The following is a 16538-nucleotide window of genomic DNA, read 5'->3' on the forward strand; positions in this document are numbered from 1 at the left end:
TTCTTGATTTAGAGAATTGAGGTGCAGAATGGCTTCAAATAAAAAAAAGTTTATCATCTGATATATACTCAATTGGGTTCTGTTTTTACTTTGCCTAGAAATTTAGTGTTTAATATGATATTTTCCTGAATACTTTTTGAAACTGACCTGTGAAATACTTCAAATAAATAAACTTAAAAGATGAAGTGGAAATCTTTTTCCTTTTTGCTTCCTCTGCACTGAGGTGTGCAGTTGTAAAGGGAACAAATTGAGTTATCCTTTTTACATGTCTCAAGTAGAGAAAGGATAAATTTCTGAATCATGGTCAAAGTAAATTGATTAGCAAAGTACATATACGTCACCATATACAACCCTGAGATTTGTTTATTTGTGGGCATACTCAGTAAATCCTATAACCATAATATAGCAAATGGAAGACTGTACATATCAGGGCAGACAACCAGTGTGCGAGAGACCAGTGTGATGTCAGTAGCAAAAAAGGGTTCAACATTTCACAAGTATTTTAAGGAGCTGAACTGAAGAAGATGGCAGAGTTTGCCATCGAAACATTGGTTATAATCGATATTTGCACCCGGCTGGAAGCCCAAGAAGAGTTTATTTGTCATGGGAGAGCTCCAGATCCTTTTCCAAAATGCAGCTTGTTACTAGGAGGCAGTTGGTACATAATTTCATTTAATTATTTAGAGATACAGTGAGGAATAGGCTCTTCTGCCCAATGAGCCACATCACCTAGCAACCCACCTATTTAACCCGAGCCTAATCACAGGGCAATTTATAATAATCAACTAACCCACCAACTAGTATGTCTTTGGCCTATGGAAGGAAATCCACACGATCAAGAGGAGAACTTGTTACAGATGGCAAGGAATTAAACTACTCATTCTGAACTCAGCACCACCCTAACTACTATGGTACCGTGACACCCTCTTCCAACTCAAAATGGGGAGGTGGGAGATGCAAGTATATTGTTATATACTCTGAAGTGAGAGGACCGGCTACCTAGAACTTTTAAAAAATCTTTCAATCCTAGCTCAAGGATGTCAGTTAATGATAAATGTACAACAAAAATATCAGCTAACTTGATGCAGAAGCTGAAAATGTAAGAACAATTAGTGAACCTAGGAGCAAACAGATGGCTAAGTTAAAATGATTTTTTATATAAAAAAAAAGCAACTGGCTTGTCTTCAGTTCAGTGATTATAAAATCCCCAGAAGCTGGAACTTCACAATTAACATTATTTATAATTAATATTTAACAGTTTCAAAGACTAGAATGTGATGCAGCTCCCTTTAATGTTTTTTTTGTTTTCTTTGAAAACTTTGTTTATTTATTGGCATACAGCATAGAATAGGCCCTTCTGGCTCTTCGTGCCACACCAGCCAGCAATCTTCTAATTTAATCCTTGCCTAATCATGGGACAATTTACAATGACTAATTAACCTACTAACCGGTATGTCTTTGGACTGTGGAAGGAAACCCACACGGTCATGGGGAGAACGTACAAACCTCTTACAGGCAGCAGCAGAAATTATATTGTCTGCTTTTTAAAATTATTTATACACAGGAACATATGATAGGCCAGAGGATTGGGCAAGGACAGCCTGTATTAGGGTAGTGATTTTAGCACTAGGGAGCCATCTCCAGCAGAGCATAATCAGGTAAGAGAATGACAATCAGCTGATGGAGACATTCAAGTAGGTCGGGAAGGTTAGTCTTAAGGTAGGATTTTGGGATCTAGACAAAGGATAAAGTGTTGGAGAGGCTTTGGAATGAATTCAGGTGTACATGGTGGAAATGAATGCTGATGAGAGGCGAACTGAGGGATATGAAAGTGGAAAAGAGCGAGCTGGAGTAATACAGATATTTTGTGGTTGGATAAAAGAAAAGAATGGACGAGAGGAATGTGGAAGAGGGTTGGGAGGTCAAGGAGAGACTTAAACGCGGGACTGTGAATACTAAAATAGAAGTGCCGTTGGATTGAGAGCCTCTGTAGATAAGTGAATACAGTAACAATGGTTGAGTGAGATGGTGGATTTGGATTTCACCTGCTATTAATTGGACGAATCCATAGTGGAAATCGAGGGGCTCGTGAAAACAGGATTTGAATAGATAGACCTAGAGATAAGAATGTATTCTTTTTATTAAAGTAGCATATTAATTGAAACAGCTTTGGAAACAATTAAGGGGCAATTTCACAAAGTAAGAACATCTTTGTGATGAAGGGACTTTGACAGCCTGCTGTTGATGCAGTCTTGCTAGTACGACCAAGAAGTGTGGAATGGATTACTGGCTGGCTGGAATTTTAAATGGCAGAGCATAAACAAGCCAGAACGACCTCCACCCTGCATTACTCATTGAGTAGGGAGGAGCAGCAGCCTCCTCAGACTTTAACCCCAAGGAAATTTTACATCATCCAGGACTGGATGTTAGGCAAGTAATCTGGCACCTGAAGCAACTAATGGGAGTGGAGTGGAGACAGTTTAAAGATTTGTCTGTCTGACTGCATATGTTTTATGTGTAGATGAAAGAACCATAAAGAAGGGAAATCATAAGTAGAAAGGCGTTTTTTTAGTCAGTGTTTGACATGTGATCCTTGAAATTCCAGCAGCATACAATTATTAATTTTTCTAATTCCAGAAAGATGTGGCCACAACACATGCTTGCTCCATTCTAGTACTGGTCTGAGCCTGTATTTGTAAAAAGAATCAAGTTCAACTGAGGCAGGGTGCAGAGCCATAGCCGCTGGGAAATACATGAAGTCATTTTGTCGTTCTTGATGAAATGATAAACAGCTGATAAGAGAGGGCAAGTTTTTGATCAAAAATTCACCAATCACGTAAGGGCTCTAGGCATTTTTGTTGGAGCCACAACTGCAACCAGTTAAGATTTAATGGAGCTACTGCCATTCATGCTTGAATGAAGCCATTCTCTGAGATTTTTTGGCTCAGTTTTATTTACTTTATAAAGGGAGAGAAAGGGCAAATACTGTGTGAGTAGGCAGGCCTTTTGTAAGGAGTCCGAGCATCCCTGAAGGGCTTTGCAATTATGACAGGATATGAGATAGTGGTGTGTGAATAATCCTATAACTCTTCTGGCTCCCATCAAAAAGTATTTTCCCTTTACAAGATTGTTCCTGGCAGAGGAGAATATACAACTTCAAAGAAATAAAACATAAAGCTATTAACTACCATGCTGTCCTGGAGAGAGTTAGTCAATGAAAGTAGTTTTGAAGTTCAGTCACTGTTATAAACAATAGCTCATTTCTGCACAAGACCCAACAAGCAAAATAGCAAGTAACCATTTAATCTGATATTTAGAATTAAGTAATGGAAACTGAATTAAAATTAGCTCTGTCTTATGAGCCCTCTTCCATTCACTGATAAATAAAGTGACTTCCAGTCCCAGAGTAAATAGAGGCCAGGCGTTTTCTCTTCAAAATAGGACCAAGGGATTTACGTTTCTACCTGAGAGGATTTTGGCCGGGTTGGGGGTGGGGGTGATGAATCTCTTGGAGCTCTTTGCCACAGATGGCTGTGGAGGTGAAGTCATTGGATGTACTTGGAGCAGAAGTTAATGGGTTACTGCTTGGTGGGGGTTGCAGGAGGGGTCAAGAGAGTGGGGTTGAGAGGAATGATGAATCAACCATGATCTACAAGTTATCACATGTCACAGTGCTACGCTACAATATCTGGAGCAAAACCTGAACCCATAACTTTCTGACTGATGGGAGAAACTGTCATTGTGCTTGGTCATTACAGAGGAAGGTGATTGAGGAACACACATCCTGAACGTCACCTGAACTTCAAGAGTTAATGTACAAGGGGAGATGACAGAAACTGTGCTTGTTCTCTGTGGCATTCAAAAAGTTAAAGGAAGATTCTGAACTAGTCTGACAGGATAATGTAGGGAGAATTCCTATGAAAGAAACTGAAACCTGGATTGTTTAAAAATAAGGGGCCACTCATTTAAAATCTCCCTGAGAGTTATGAAACATGTAAGTCTGCTTCTAGTATTAGGGCATATTATGGCGTTATGGAATATTACAAATATTAATTTCAACAACAACCAATCTTCAGATCTCAATGTGGATTGCAGAATGAATTTAAGATGCAGCTTGGAACAATGGTCTTCCCCGGACTATATTGTTTGCATGGGCTAAATTGTTTAACCTGTTAGCAGTGATTAACATTCATTTAGGGTGTTTGGAGTGTTGGTGCGAAGATTTAGGTGTTTGAAAATTATATGTAATTCAAAGGAAGCATTGTAGATACAGCGTAACTATAGATTAACAAGGTGCTGGTGGATCTCAGCGACTTTTGGCTGGTGAAACAAGGAAAGCAACTAAATACTTTGTTAATCACTCTTTTTCTGGCAAACGATCATCACAAGCAGTAGTCTGTTGCTTCCCTTTGGATTTGGAGGCAATTAGACTTGGCAGAACTGAGGGGAGACAGCAGGCCTGTCGCTGAGAGCAAGGAGGACTTGAGGTTCGATCGATTCAAGTGGCCGGTCCAAACCAGAAGGATTGGATAAGGCCAAATGAAGGTGGTAGGGTCCAGATCCCAGAGCATAGAGGCGAAACTGAACCCAATGTTTAGAAGACAATTTAGGCACCGGGTCAGATTGAAAAGGTCAGGGTGTCAAGGCCTGAGGGAGGGTCAGGCCCATTCAACTCTCTGCTCCACTCTTTGCAGAATTAAGGGTCTATGGACAGGACTATCTCTGTGGACTTCAGTTCAGAGCACTATTTGGTTGTGTTCATTGTTTGCATAATACATTTTCTACTCTCTGCACATGGGTGTTCGATGGTCATTTTTAAAATGGGTTCTTTCGGGTTTCTTTGTTTCGTGCCTGCCTGCTAGGAGACAAATCTCAAGGTTGCATAATGTATACATGCTTTAATAATAAATGTACTTCGAGCTTTTACCTTTGAAATTGCCCTGCTGTCACCTTTATCTTTAGCATATAAAAATGCGATGTAATGTTGTGATAGGGAGGTTCTCTCCAGAGTGACTCCAAATACTGTCAGCTTGCGTGTGCCTAATAAAGATTTTTATACTACCAGCTCCGTGTCTTTCCAGTGGCTTTCTTTGACAGTCACAACACTACCACACTTTGAAGACTGTCCTTGAATATTTTTAAAGCAGAGTGCAATACTCTAAGCAGTATGTGGAAGGGCCCAGATGGCCTACACCAATCCTTTTTTGTATATTCATAGTAGAAAGTTTTTTTTTGAGTGCTCAAGGTGACTAGAACCAGGGGCCTTAATCTGTCATCTGTGAATTTAAGGCATGAAGCTAGGGAACAGTTCCACATGCAGAGAGTATTCTAATTTTGGAAAATACCTCTGCAATAGCAATGGTTGTTTGACAAATTTGTTAATTAAATCTGATTTTTTTTTTGTCATCTAGGTATAGGGAAATAGAAGTGTGTGGAATTGTCACAGTTCTTGTGGAATAGCTGGATTGCAGGTGAAGATGCACTAACAACTATAACTCCCCACTTCTGTCCATCCTATGTTGATTGACAGTCACTGGTGAATATCTTTTGATATTCGCTGGTGACTGTCACTTCATTGGGTCTCAAGGAAATTAAGTGGGCACAACAACCACAAATTGTGTTTTCATTATGATCTTTGGCTGGTAAAAATCAAATTAAAAGATTAGCTTTACTTGTCACATGTACATGGAAACATACAGCGAAGTGCATCGTTTGCATCAAATCCAATCAGCGAGGATTGTACTGGGCAGCCCGCGAGTGTCACCGTGCTTCCGAAACCAACATGGCATGTCCGCAAGTCAATAACCCAAACTCTATCTTTGAGATGTGGGAGGAAACCCCTCACGGTCACGGGGAGAACGTGCAAACTCCTTACAGACAGTGGAGGGAAATGAACCCCGGTCTTGCAGCCAGCGCTGCAGATCGATTGTGTTAACTTCTACACTAGGAGCAGGGAATTGATCAGTTGAGTTGGTCTTGAAGAGGAGACAGCTGGATAGTTAAGGGAAGGCGTGCCAGAGGATGGATGAGCACCTGTGGAATGATGAAAACCATGAATGTACATAAGACCCCGGATCTGGAGTGCAGAGAACTCCGGGAGTTGAAGGCAGAGCACTGTTAGCAAATCCAGACTAATGGTATGACCTTCCATTACCCATATCTTGCACCTTGGGTAAACCACAAAGTAAATTTATTATCAAAGTACATATATGTCACCACATACAACCCTGATATTCATTTTCTTGTGGGCATACTCAATAAATCCCTAATAGAATAATGACCATAATAGAATCAGTGAAAAACTGCACAAACTTGGGCGTTCAACCAGTGTTCAAAAGACCACAAACTGTGCAAATACTAAAAGAAAGAAAGAAAGAAATAATAAATAAATAGATAAGTAAGCAATAGATATCAAGAACATGAGATGAAGAGTCATTGAAAGTAAGCCTATAGCTTGTGGAACATTTCAAGTGATGTTATCTGCTTTGGTTCAAGAGCCTGTTGGTTGCGGGGTAATAACTGTTCCTGAACCTGGTGGGGTGAGTCCTGAGACTCCTGTACCTTCTTCCCGAATGCAACAGCGACAAGAGACCATGATCTGGGTGGTGGGGGTCCTTGATGATGGATGTTGCTTTCCTGCGACAATGCTTCATGCTGATGTGGTCAATGGTGGGAGGGTCTTTACCCGTGATGGAATGGGCCGTATCCACTACTTCTTGTGGGATTTTCTGTTCAAGGGCATTGGTTTTTCCACACCAGGCTACGATCCAACCAGTTAATATACTTTCCACAGAAGAAATGTATGCAACATGGGATGTTTATCTTGCAGTACAGTGCCAAATGCTTCCAGTCCTCAGCAGGCACAGATATGCTGGTCGCTGCCTACATTCCTATAGAGCCCAGCACAGAGAGTTCCAAGTACTCTCTCCTTCCCTATCAGGAAGCGAAACCAGGACAAAGCTGGATGAAAACTGGGATTAGCCCTTCTCCAGAGCCAGCCCAAACCTTCATTCAAATCTGTGCCACAAAACAATCAATAAACCAGAATCTGCAGCTAACTGGAGTTGACTTGATCTTATCAAGTCGAACTTTCAGCCCCATGAATAAGTTACACATTAATTCAACACTGGGCTAAAGCACGTAATAAAACTTGTGAGCTGGAAGAATGTGCGAACAATCTACTCTAAAGGTATAAATAGTGCGAGGCTGCAGACACTTACCGTCCCGAGGAAGCTCGTCTGTGGAGTGTTGGAGTATGGAGAAGAAGGCTGTTGGAAGTACCCCAGGGTCAGAGCTTGACTGCCCAGTTTGCTTCAACAAATATGAACCTTTCATCCGTAAGCCCAAGCTCCTGGCCTGCCAGCACTGTTTCTGTGCGATCTGCCTGAAGATCATGGTGTCGCTTAAGGATGGATCCTGGGTGGTCTCCTGCCCGCTCTGCAGGCGCTGCATGCTGGTGCCAGATGCGTTGATCAGCAACCTCCCGGACAATACCAGCCTGATGGAGGTCCTGCCCAGGAGGATGTCCGCCTTCCCCGAATCTGTGCCTGAGATCGTCCTGTTGCCACACTTGCTGCAGCAGTCCCAGCCCAGCACTTTCACCCTGCTCACCCACATCAGTGACTCCAACAGCCCTGCAGACGAGGATGAACACTTCAGGGATCGGATCACCACATCTGCCATCAGGCGCTTTCTGGTGACCATGCTCTTCTTCCTGATCCTCTTGTATGGACTTCAATATTTCTTCAAGAACTCTACACTGATCTGGATCCTCGTCATAATGACTGTTGTGTGCGCACTGGCCGGACTGATCCTCCTATACTTCACGTGTCAGAACACCAGGAGCGGAGAAACTGGGAGATCCTGGACTCTCCTGACCTTTCTCTCGGGCCGTTGATCCACCTTGTTCGCAAGTCAACGTTCATCCTTTCAAAACCATGTTATGTGTGTTTATTGAACAGTAATTGCTTCTTAAGTGGGATTGTCACCTATGGATACCCGGCCAAGGGTTCAAAAGTAGAATCAGAGTGCTTCTCTGAAGACAGCCATTTGACTCAGTGAGACTGGGCTGGCTTTCGAAGATGAGTGCCCCATCTCTCTCCCCACATTCCAAGGGTTAATTGATATTTAACTGAGGTAAATATGTAACTGTCATATGAACAGCAGATTTTAAGTTTGGACAGAGTATTAATGTTAGTAATGACTCCTGTAGTTGAGGATGGCACTCACTGTAGTTGTGAGGGGCCCACCAATCGCCATTCTTAACAAAAGGGGCTGCCCGGAGTCCAGGTTTCATGACCTCACTGGGACTGGGTTGAAACTGAGATCAAAGTCAGCCACCTCACCCATTTTCCATTACATGGTGAACTTTACTCAAGATAGTTTTATTGCAAAACATATGTACCGATTACAGAACCCGAGGTCAGCTTGTAATGAAAGTTTATGGTCTTAAATGTTGCTATGTACAAACAGCACTAATAAACAGATTTTTGTTAAATCTTTGGCTTTGCTTTGGATATATCTCACGTATTTAAAAATTAACCAAAATACCGTGCTCTGTGTGTTTTGAAGTAGTACAACTGAAAGCTACGTAGTAAAATGTTGCCTGTCTAGCACCCTTTTCCCCCATTGATATTGAAATCTCAGTACAGTAGCTGTACACAAACCTCCCCATCCTCTTCGGTGAATCCTGCCCCTTTGTTTGGCTTCCTCTCCCTTTAATCTACTCATCTAACTTCCCCAGTGAGTGGATTTCTGCTGTTCACCTCTCAGTCCCGACTGTGGGATGTTGTGCGGCTGTGTTAGTAAGCACTTTTGCCTGTTTCTTTTCTTGCTGCCGCACTGTTGCCTCTGGCAACCCTGAGGATCTCTCCTTCTGGTTCTCACCTGACGCTACCTTCTCAACAAAGTCATTCAGAAACGCCCTGAGTTTTAACGCAGCTCTCCCAACTCTCTTCTCCGAAACCCACCAGTACTGTTTCTTTGTCTGACTGCTGTAGCAGTATATAGTATTGGTTGAACAGAAATATCCTCAGTTAAACATCGGAAAGACTGTTGTTTATTGTCCTCACCAGACACTCCATTCCTTACCTACTGATACCATTGTCCTTTGGAAACTGTCTAAACTTACCATCGACCACCCATTTACATTAATCTACTTTTCATTCTCTCCACATTCTCATCACATTTTTAGATTATGAGAACACTCAGTCCTCTTTTATTGTCATTTATGATGTGTTCTCGTTTCTGGTTCCTCCTTTGTTACTATTATTTTGGGTGAATTTTGAATCGGGGCAGACTGCAGGTAGCTGAACTGAAATAATGCCTTTTGATTTTGTATTTTATGTTCTGTGTTTTCGCTCCTTCCCTTTTGTTTGTTGCTGTTTGCACGAGTTTTATTTTTACACGTGTGGGGAGGGAGGGATTTGATGCTTTTTTCTTTGAACAGGTTCCATGGTGTTTTCTGGCTGTCTGCGGGGAAGGGAAATCTCAGGGTTGTACACCACATACATACTTTGAATCCACTGAACTTCTTCTAAATTTCTCCACTCACATACACACGAGGGGCAAGTTACAGTGGCCAATTAATCTACCAGGCTGCTGTCCGCAATTAGTATACCAAACCCCCCCACATCCCAAAGAGGGCAACTTGAGGTCTTAGAGAGAACAAGCAGACTCCACACAGAAAGCACCCAAGCTGCACCTGGGAATCTGAAACTGAAAGGTAGCAGATCTGCTCTTGTGCTGCTTTCTACAGCACAAAGGAAGGAGAACTGAATAAGCGATGAAAGGACTAGGAAACATTAAGTTGATCAGAACAGATATAAAACATGACCACAGTGGACTGCAATAAACATCAGTTTATTGTCTTATAGAGGCTTCAGCATTAGGGAGCAGGAGATCCAATTAATTTGGATGAAAACAATTTCAAGTTGCCAATCACCTGTCCAGCTCTTGGCTCCATCCCTCCCCCTCCTGTCTTCTCCTATCATTTCAGATCTCCCCCTCCCCCTCCGACTTTCAAATCTCTTACTAACTCTTCTTTCGGTTAGTCCTGACGAAGGGTCTCGGCCCAAAATGTCGACTGTACCTCTTCCTAGAGATGCTGCCTGGCCTGCTGCGTTCACCAGCAACCTTAACATGTGTTGCTTGAAATTCCAGCATCTGCAGATTTCCTCGTGTTCAAGATTTGAGTGTGTGAGATAGCTGAGGACCAATATTGTCAGCACATTGATTAATGAGTTAACGTGTTTTCAACTAACCCATAAATTCTTGGACATACCATCAGTGGCACGTAGTATCCGCCCTCATGCCTGCAGCGAAGGTATCAAGACGTGGACCATGTTAGTGTAATGAGCACAAGTAAATTCAACTGTTTGTACTGCACTGAAGGTCTCATGCTACACATCCTCGAACAGCGGAAAAGCGCTCTAGTACTCAATCAGATTTCTTTGGCATTGTGGTTGAAGAACAGAAACCTGTGCAAATGGTAGGATTTACCATTAAAGTAGAACCCTGCAAAAAAGCCCTTTTAATATTGTGCAATGTTTTCACTGTCTAGCTCCATTCACCAGCTGCTGAAACACCCTCCCATGCATTCGTTAACCCTTAGCTCAGGTTTGCTTATCCAGCTTCCTCTTCTATTAACTTCTCCAAAATTGTACACAACACTCACTTGCCCCATCATTGAACTGTTCCCACAACCAATGATCTCACTTTAGTTGTTGTTCCTCTCCACGCCTTGTGGTGTATCGGGCGGCAACCTTTGCTGTTTCTATAGCATTTGTCTGTTCATTTTTTTAAACGAGGCCGAGCTGCTAACTCGACGCTCAGCCCAGCACGGACGGAGATCGTGCAAAGAGCCGGCCAGATTCGAACCCGGGACCACTCGCCTAGAAGTCCAACTTGGACGCCACTACACCACCAGCCTGCTATAATAATCTCACTTTAAGGACTCTTTTATCTCATTGTCTCGCTATTTATCTATGTTTGCATTTGCGCAGTTTGTCGTCTTCTGCACTCTAGTTGATCATTCATTGATCCTGTTGCAGTTACTAATCTATAGACCTGCTGAGTATGCCCACAAAGAAAGTGAATCTCAAGGTTCTGTATGGAAACACTTATGTACTTTGATAATAAATATATTTACTTAATTCTAACCTACTGTCCCTTTGCTCTCTGATGTACATCAGCTCATAACCCAGCAACAACTCTAGGTTATAATTCTCATCCTTGCTTTCAAATAAGCTTTTTATTTCCCATCTTCCCTATTTCCCTATTAGAGATTTTCACATTCTTACACTTCCAATGTCTTGTGCTTCCCTGATTTTAAACACTCTGGAACTGCTTTCATGACTCTATGTCTCTCTCCTTCTTCAAGGTGCAGAAGAGACTACCTGTATCTCAATGCGGTTCCACTTCCACTTTGCTTAGATAAGACTCAAATGAAAAGTCAGTCACCTGGGAAGTTGAAAAGAAAGTCATAAGTAGACAATATCAGCACACACAAAAAGCTGGAGGAACTTAGCACAGGGAGGGAAATGAATGGTGAACAGTCGACATTTCAGGCTAACATCCTTCATCATGGCTGGAGAAGAAAGGGCCAAAAGCCAGAATAAGAAGGCGGGGGAGAAGAGGGGAAAAAACACAAGCTGGCAGGTGATAGGTGAAACCAGGTGAGGCAGAAGGTGCGGGGTGGCGGGGGGGGGGAATGAAATAAGAAGCTGGAAGGTGGAAAGAGGTAAAGGACTGGAAAAGGAGGAGAGTGCACGATGGAAGAAAAAGGGAAGGAGGGGCACCACAAGGAGGTGATATGGAAGGTGAAGGGAAGGAATAAGAGGGGAATGGAAAAAGAACGGAGGGAGGCAGAGAATTTACTGTAAGTTAAAAAGAAATCTATATCCTTTCCATTTCTGATGAAGGATCTCAGCCCAAAACATAACCCTTTATTCCCCTCCAACTTGCTGACTCCAGCATCAGCAGGCGCTCCCGTGTTCACTTATCTTCACTTGGTGGCGCTAGCTACCAGGCACTAAATAAACCATGGGATTGAGACTGTTTCTCTTTTACTGCCTTTGTGTTGATCATACAACATTACAGTATGCATTCTCACTCAGCAATGATATCTACATACCTAGTAACTCCACCAACACCGTCCAAGTTGCATGTATAAAATAGCACTTCCTGCTAAAACTCAGACAGAAGCACCTCCTTCAAGGGTAGAGTAGAGAAAATGCTTTTTAAAGTAAAAGTAACTACTGAGAAGGAAACTTAAGGTGAAATTTCAACTGTGGTGGATTTTATATTGAAAAGTAAGATTTACATCCAATTGCAATTATTTAGATTTGAACAAATGCCTAATATTATTTAATCAAACTTTTGGGTTTGATTAAGTGCAAAATTTGCTGCTTGGGACTGTGGGTTTGGTTTGAATTTGTAGGTTTTGTTCTCTATGTTGCAGACAGCACCAAACCACACAGTTCAAAGTAAATTTATTATGAAAGTACATATACGTCACTATATACAACCCTGAGGTTCATTTTCTTGCAGACATACTCAATAAATCCAATCACCATAATAGAATCTATGAAGGACCGCAGCAACAGGGTGGACAACCAGTGTGCAACAAACAACAAACTGTGCAAATACAAAGAAGAAAGAAATATAAGTAAATAAATAAATAGATAGATAGGTGTCGAGAACACAATATGAAGAGACCCAGTAAGTCACTCCATAGGTTGTAGGAGCATTACAGTGATGGGGCAACTGAAGTTGAGTGAAATTATCCCCTCTGGATCAAGAGTCTGATGGTTGAGGGTTACTAACTGTTCCAGAACCTGGTGGTGTGAGTCCTGAGGCTCTAGTACCTTCCTTCTGATAGCAGCAGTGAGAAGAGAGCATGACTTGGGTGATGGAGGTCCCTGACAATGGACCCTGCTTTCCTGTGACAACACTCCGTGTTGATGTGCTCCATGGTGGGAAACCACTAAACCACTCAGATGTTTTGAATAACAATACAGGGTCCTAAGAACCTTGTCCCTGTAGTCATCTAATGCTGGACCATTCTTGTATTCAGAGTTGAAGGCACAAATGGAGCAGGTGGTTTTGTTTTATTGACAAAAGACGTCCAGCCCATGAAAACATGATTCACTGTAACTTCACATTAAGTATTAGCATATCACTGCAACTTGTATCCAGTTAATTATTAAGTTTTCTACTCTGCAAGATATTTTAATCAATATTTCAATGAATATGTGCAAATTGTCACCTTTGTGTAGGGAATTGCACTGGCTACTCCATTCCCAAGCTGTTACGATTGCGCAGAACAAGGTGACAATGGAGTAGTATGATTAAATGTTTTTAATGTCACATTAGTGATGGCATATGCAGAGCAACTTTCAGAGTGGGAACTATGAACCGGGCCTGCCGAGACGAAAACATGTGCACTCGTAAGCCCGCACCAAAAGACAGTACCTCCTATGCATACAACAGGAATTCTGTAGATGCTGGAAATTCAAGCAACACACATCAAAGTTGCTGGTGAATGCAGCAGGCCAGACAGCATCTGTAGGAATAGGTGCAGTCGACGTTTCAGGCCGAGACCCTTCGTCAGGACTAACTGAAGGAAGACTAAGGGATTTGAAAGTTGGAGGGGGAGGGGGAGATCCAAAATGATAGGAGAAGACAGGAGGGGGAGGGATAGAGCCAAGAGCTGGACAGGTGATAGGCAAAAGGGGATACGAGAGGATCATGGGACAGGAGGTCTGGGAAGAAAGACGGGGGGGGGACCCAGAGGATGGGCAAGAGGTATATTCAGAGGGACAGAGGGAGAAAAAGGAGAGTGAGAGAAAGAATGTGTGCATAAAAATAAGTAACAGATGGGGTATGAGGGGGAGGTGGGGCCTTAGCGGCAGTTAGAGAAGTCGATGTTCATGCCATCAGGTTGGAGGCTACCCAGACGGAATATAAGGTGTTGTTCCTCCAACCTGAGTGTGGCTTCATCTTTACAGTAGAGGAGGCCATGGATAGACATGTCAGAATGGGAACAGGATGTGGAATTAAAGTGTGTGGCCACTGGGAGATCCTGCTTTCTCTGGCGGACAGAGCGTAGATGTTCAGCAAAGCGGTCTCCCAGTCTGCGTCGGGTCTCGCCAATATATAAAAGGCCACATCGGGAGCACCAGACGCAGTATATCACCCCAGTCGACTCACAGGTGAAGTGTTGCCTCACCTGGAAGGAATGTTTGGGGCCCTGAATGGTGGTAAGGGAGGAAGTGTAAGGGCATGTGTAGCACTTGTTCCGCTTACACGGATAAGTGCCAGGAGGGAGATCAGTGGGGAGGAATGGGGGGGACGAATGGACAAGGGAGTTGCGTAGGGAGCGATCCCTGCAGAATGCAGAGAGGGGGGGGAGGCAAAGATGTGCTTAGTGGTGGGATCCCGTTGGAGGTGGCGGAAGTTACGGAGAATAATATGTTGGACCCGGAGGCTGGTGGGGTGGTAGGTGAGGACCAGGGGAACCCTATTCCTAGTGGGGTGGCGGGAGGATGGAGTGAGAGCAGATGTACGTGAAATGGGGGAGATGCGTTTAAGAGCAGAGTTGATAGTGGAGGAAGGGAAGCCCCTTTCTTTAAAAAAGGAAGACATCTCCCTTGTCCTAGAATGAAAAGCCTCATCCTGAGAGCAGATGCGGCGGAGACGGAGGAATTGCGAGAAGGGGATGGCGTTTTTGCAAGAGACAGGGTGAGAAGAGGAATAGTCCAGATAGCTGTGAGAGTCAGTAGGCTTATAGTAGACATCAGTGGATAAGCTGTCTCCAGAGACAGAAAGATCTAGAAAGGGGAGGGAGGTGTCGGAAATGGACCAGGTAAACTTGAGGGCAGGGTGAAAGTTGGAGGCAAAGTTAATAAAGTCAACGAGTTCTGCATGCGTGCAGGAAGCAGCGCCAATGCAGTCGTCGATGTAGCGAAGGAAAAGTGGGGGACAGATACCAGAATAGGCACGGAACATAGATTGTTCCACAAACCCAACAAAAAGGCAGGCATAGCTAGGACCCATACGGGTGCCCATGGCTGCACCTTTAGTTTGGAGGAAGTGGGAGGAGCCAAAGGAGAAATTATTAAGAGTAAGGACTAATTCCGCTAGACGGAGCAGAGTGGTGGTAGAGGGGAACTGATTAGGTCTGGAATCCAAAAAGAAGCGTAGAGCTTTGAGACCTTCCTGATGGGGGATGGAAGTATATAAGGACTGGACATCCATGGTGAAAATAAAGCGGTGGGGGCCAGGGAACTTAAAATCATCGAAAAGTTTAAGAGCGTGAGAAGTGTCACGAACATAGGTCGGAAGGGATTGAACAAGGGGTGATAAAACAGTGTTGAGGTATGCAGAAATGAGTTCGGTGGGGCAGGAGCAAGCTGAGACAATAGGTCGGCCAGGACGGGCAGGTTTGTGGATCTTGGGTAGGAGGTAGAAACGGGAAGTGCGGGGTGTGGGAACTATAAGGTTGGTAGCAGTGGATGGGAGATCCCCTGAGCGGATAAAGTCGGTGATGGTGTGGGAGACAATGACCTGGTGCTCCTTAGTGGGGTCACGATCGAGGGGAAAATAAGAGAAGGTATCCGCGAGTTGTCGCTGTGCCTCGGCAAGGTAGAGGTCAGTACGCCAGACTACAACAGCATCCCCCTTATTGGCGGGTTTAATAATAAGGTTGGGATTAGTGCGGAGGGAGCGGAGAGCAGAGCGTTCCGAAGGAGTGAGGTTGGAATGGGAACAAGGTGCGGTGAAGTCGAGACGGTTGATGTCCCGTCGGCAGTTAGCAATAAAGAGATCCAGAGCAGGCAGAAGACCAGAGCGGGGTGTCCATGAAGAAGAGGAGGGTTGAAGACGGGAGAAGGGGTCATCGGTGGGGGTGGAAGAGTCCTTGCCGAAGAAGTAGGCTCGGAGACGGAGACAGCGGAAGAAAAGTCATGGCGAACACGGAACCCGCTGAGGTGTGGGCGAAGGGGGACAAAGGTGAGGCCCTTACTGAGAACAGAGCGTTCTGCCTCCGACAGTTGAAGGTCGGAGAGGATGGTAAAGACCCGGCACGGATGAGAGCTGGGATCAGAGGGGGGAGGGGGGAGGGGAAGGGGGAGGGGGGAAGGTGGAGGGGGAGGGGGGAAGGGGAAGGGGGAGGGGGAAGGGGGAAGGGGGAAGGGGGAGGGGGAAGGGGGAGGGGGGAAGGGGGAGGGGGAGGGGGAGGCGGGGGGTGACCTCCTATGCACGTCAGGGCCCGGTCAATTTACCGTGCAAACCAGCGGCCGCGTGAGCAACTGCCATATTCTCGCCATCAACCCGATACGGTTCACAAGGCAAGCTTACTTCCATCAAATCCGCAAAGATTCCGGTGTCCTTGGTAGAAGACATTATGTCCTTCTCAGCTGAAGTTTGACTCTCAAGTTCTTGGGCTGGGCTTTGCTCCTCTTGCTGGATGACAAAGCGCAGTCTTGTTCACTTCAGTTGTTGGACTTAAATCACTGAGGCTCCTACGGGGAAGCACC

At 44.2% G+C, this 16538-nt stretch overlaps 1 protein-coding gene across 1 annotated transcript; it reads left to right on the forward strand.

Annotated features, from left to right (window-relative positions):
* The first annotated feature begins 7134 nt into the window (after positions 1 to 7134).
* On the forward strand, positions 7135 to 8493 carry LOC134337765 (E3 ubiquitin-protein ligase RNF186-like). Its single transcript, XM_063032997.1, has one exon. It carries the CDS (start codon positions 7256 to 7258, stop codon positions 7895 to 7897), a length of 642 nt encoding a protein of 213 aa, XP_062889067.1. The 5' UTR covers positions 7135 to 7255; the 3' UTR covers positions 7898 to 8493.
* The last annotated feature ends 8045 nt before the right edge of the window (positions 8494 to 16538 follow it).

This window comes from Mobula hypostoma, chromosome 25, assembly GCF_963921235.1.
Source record: "Mobula hypostoma chromosome 25, sMobHyp1.1, whole genome shotgun sequence".
Taxonomy (NCBI): domain Eukaryota; kingdom Metazoa; phylum Chordata; class Chondrichthyes; order Myliobatiformes; family Myliobatidae; genus Mobula; species Mobula hypostoma.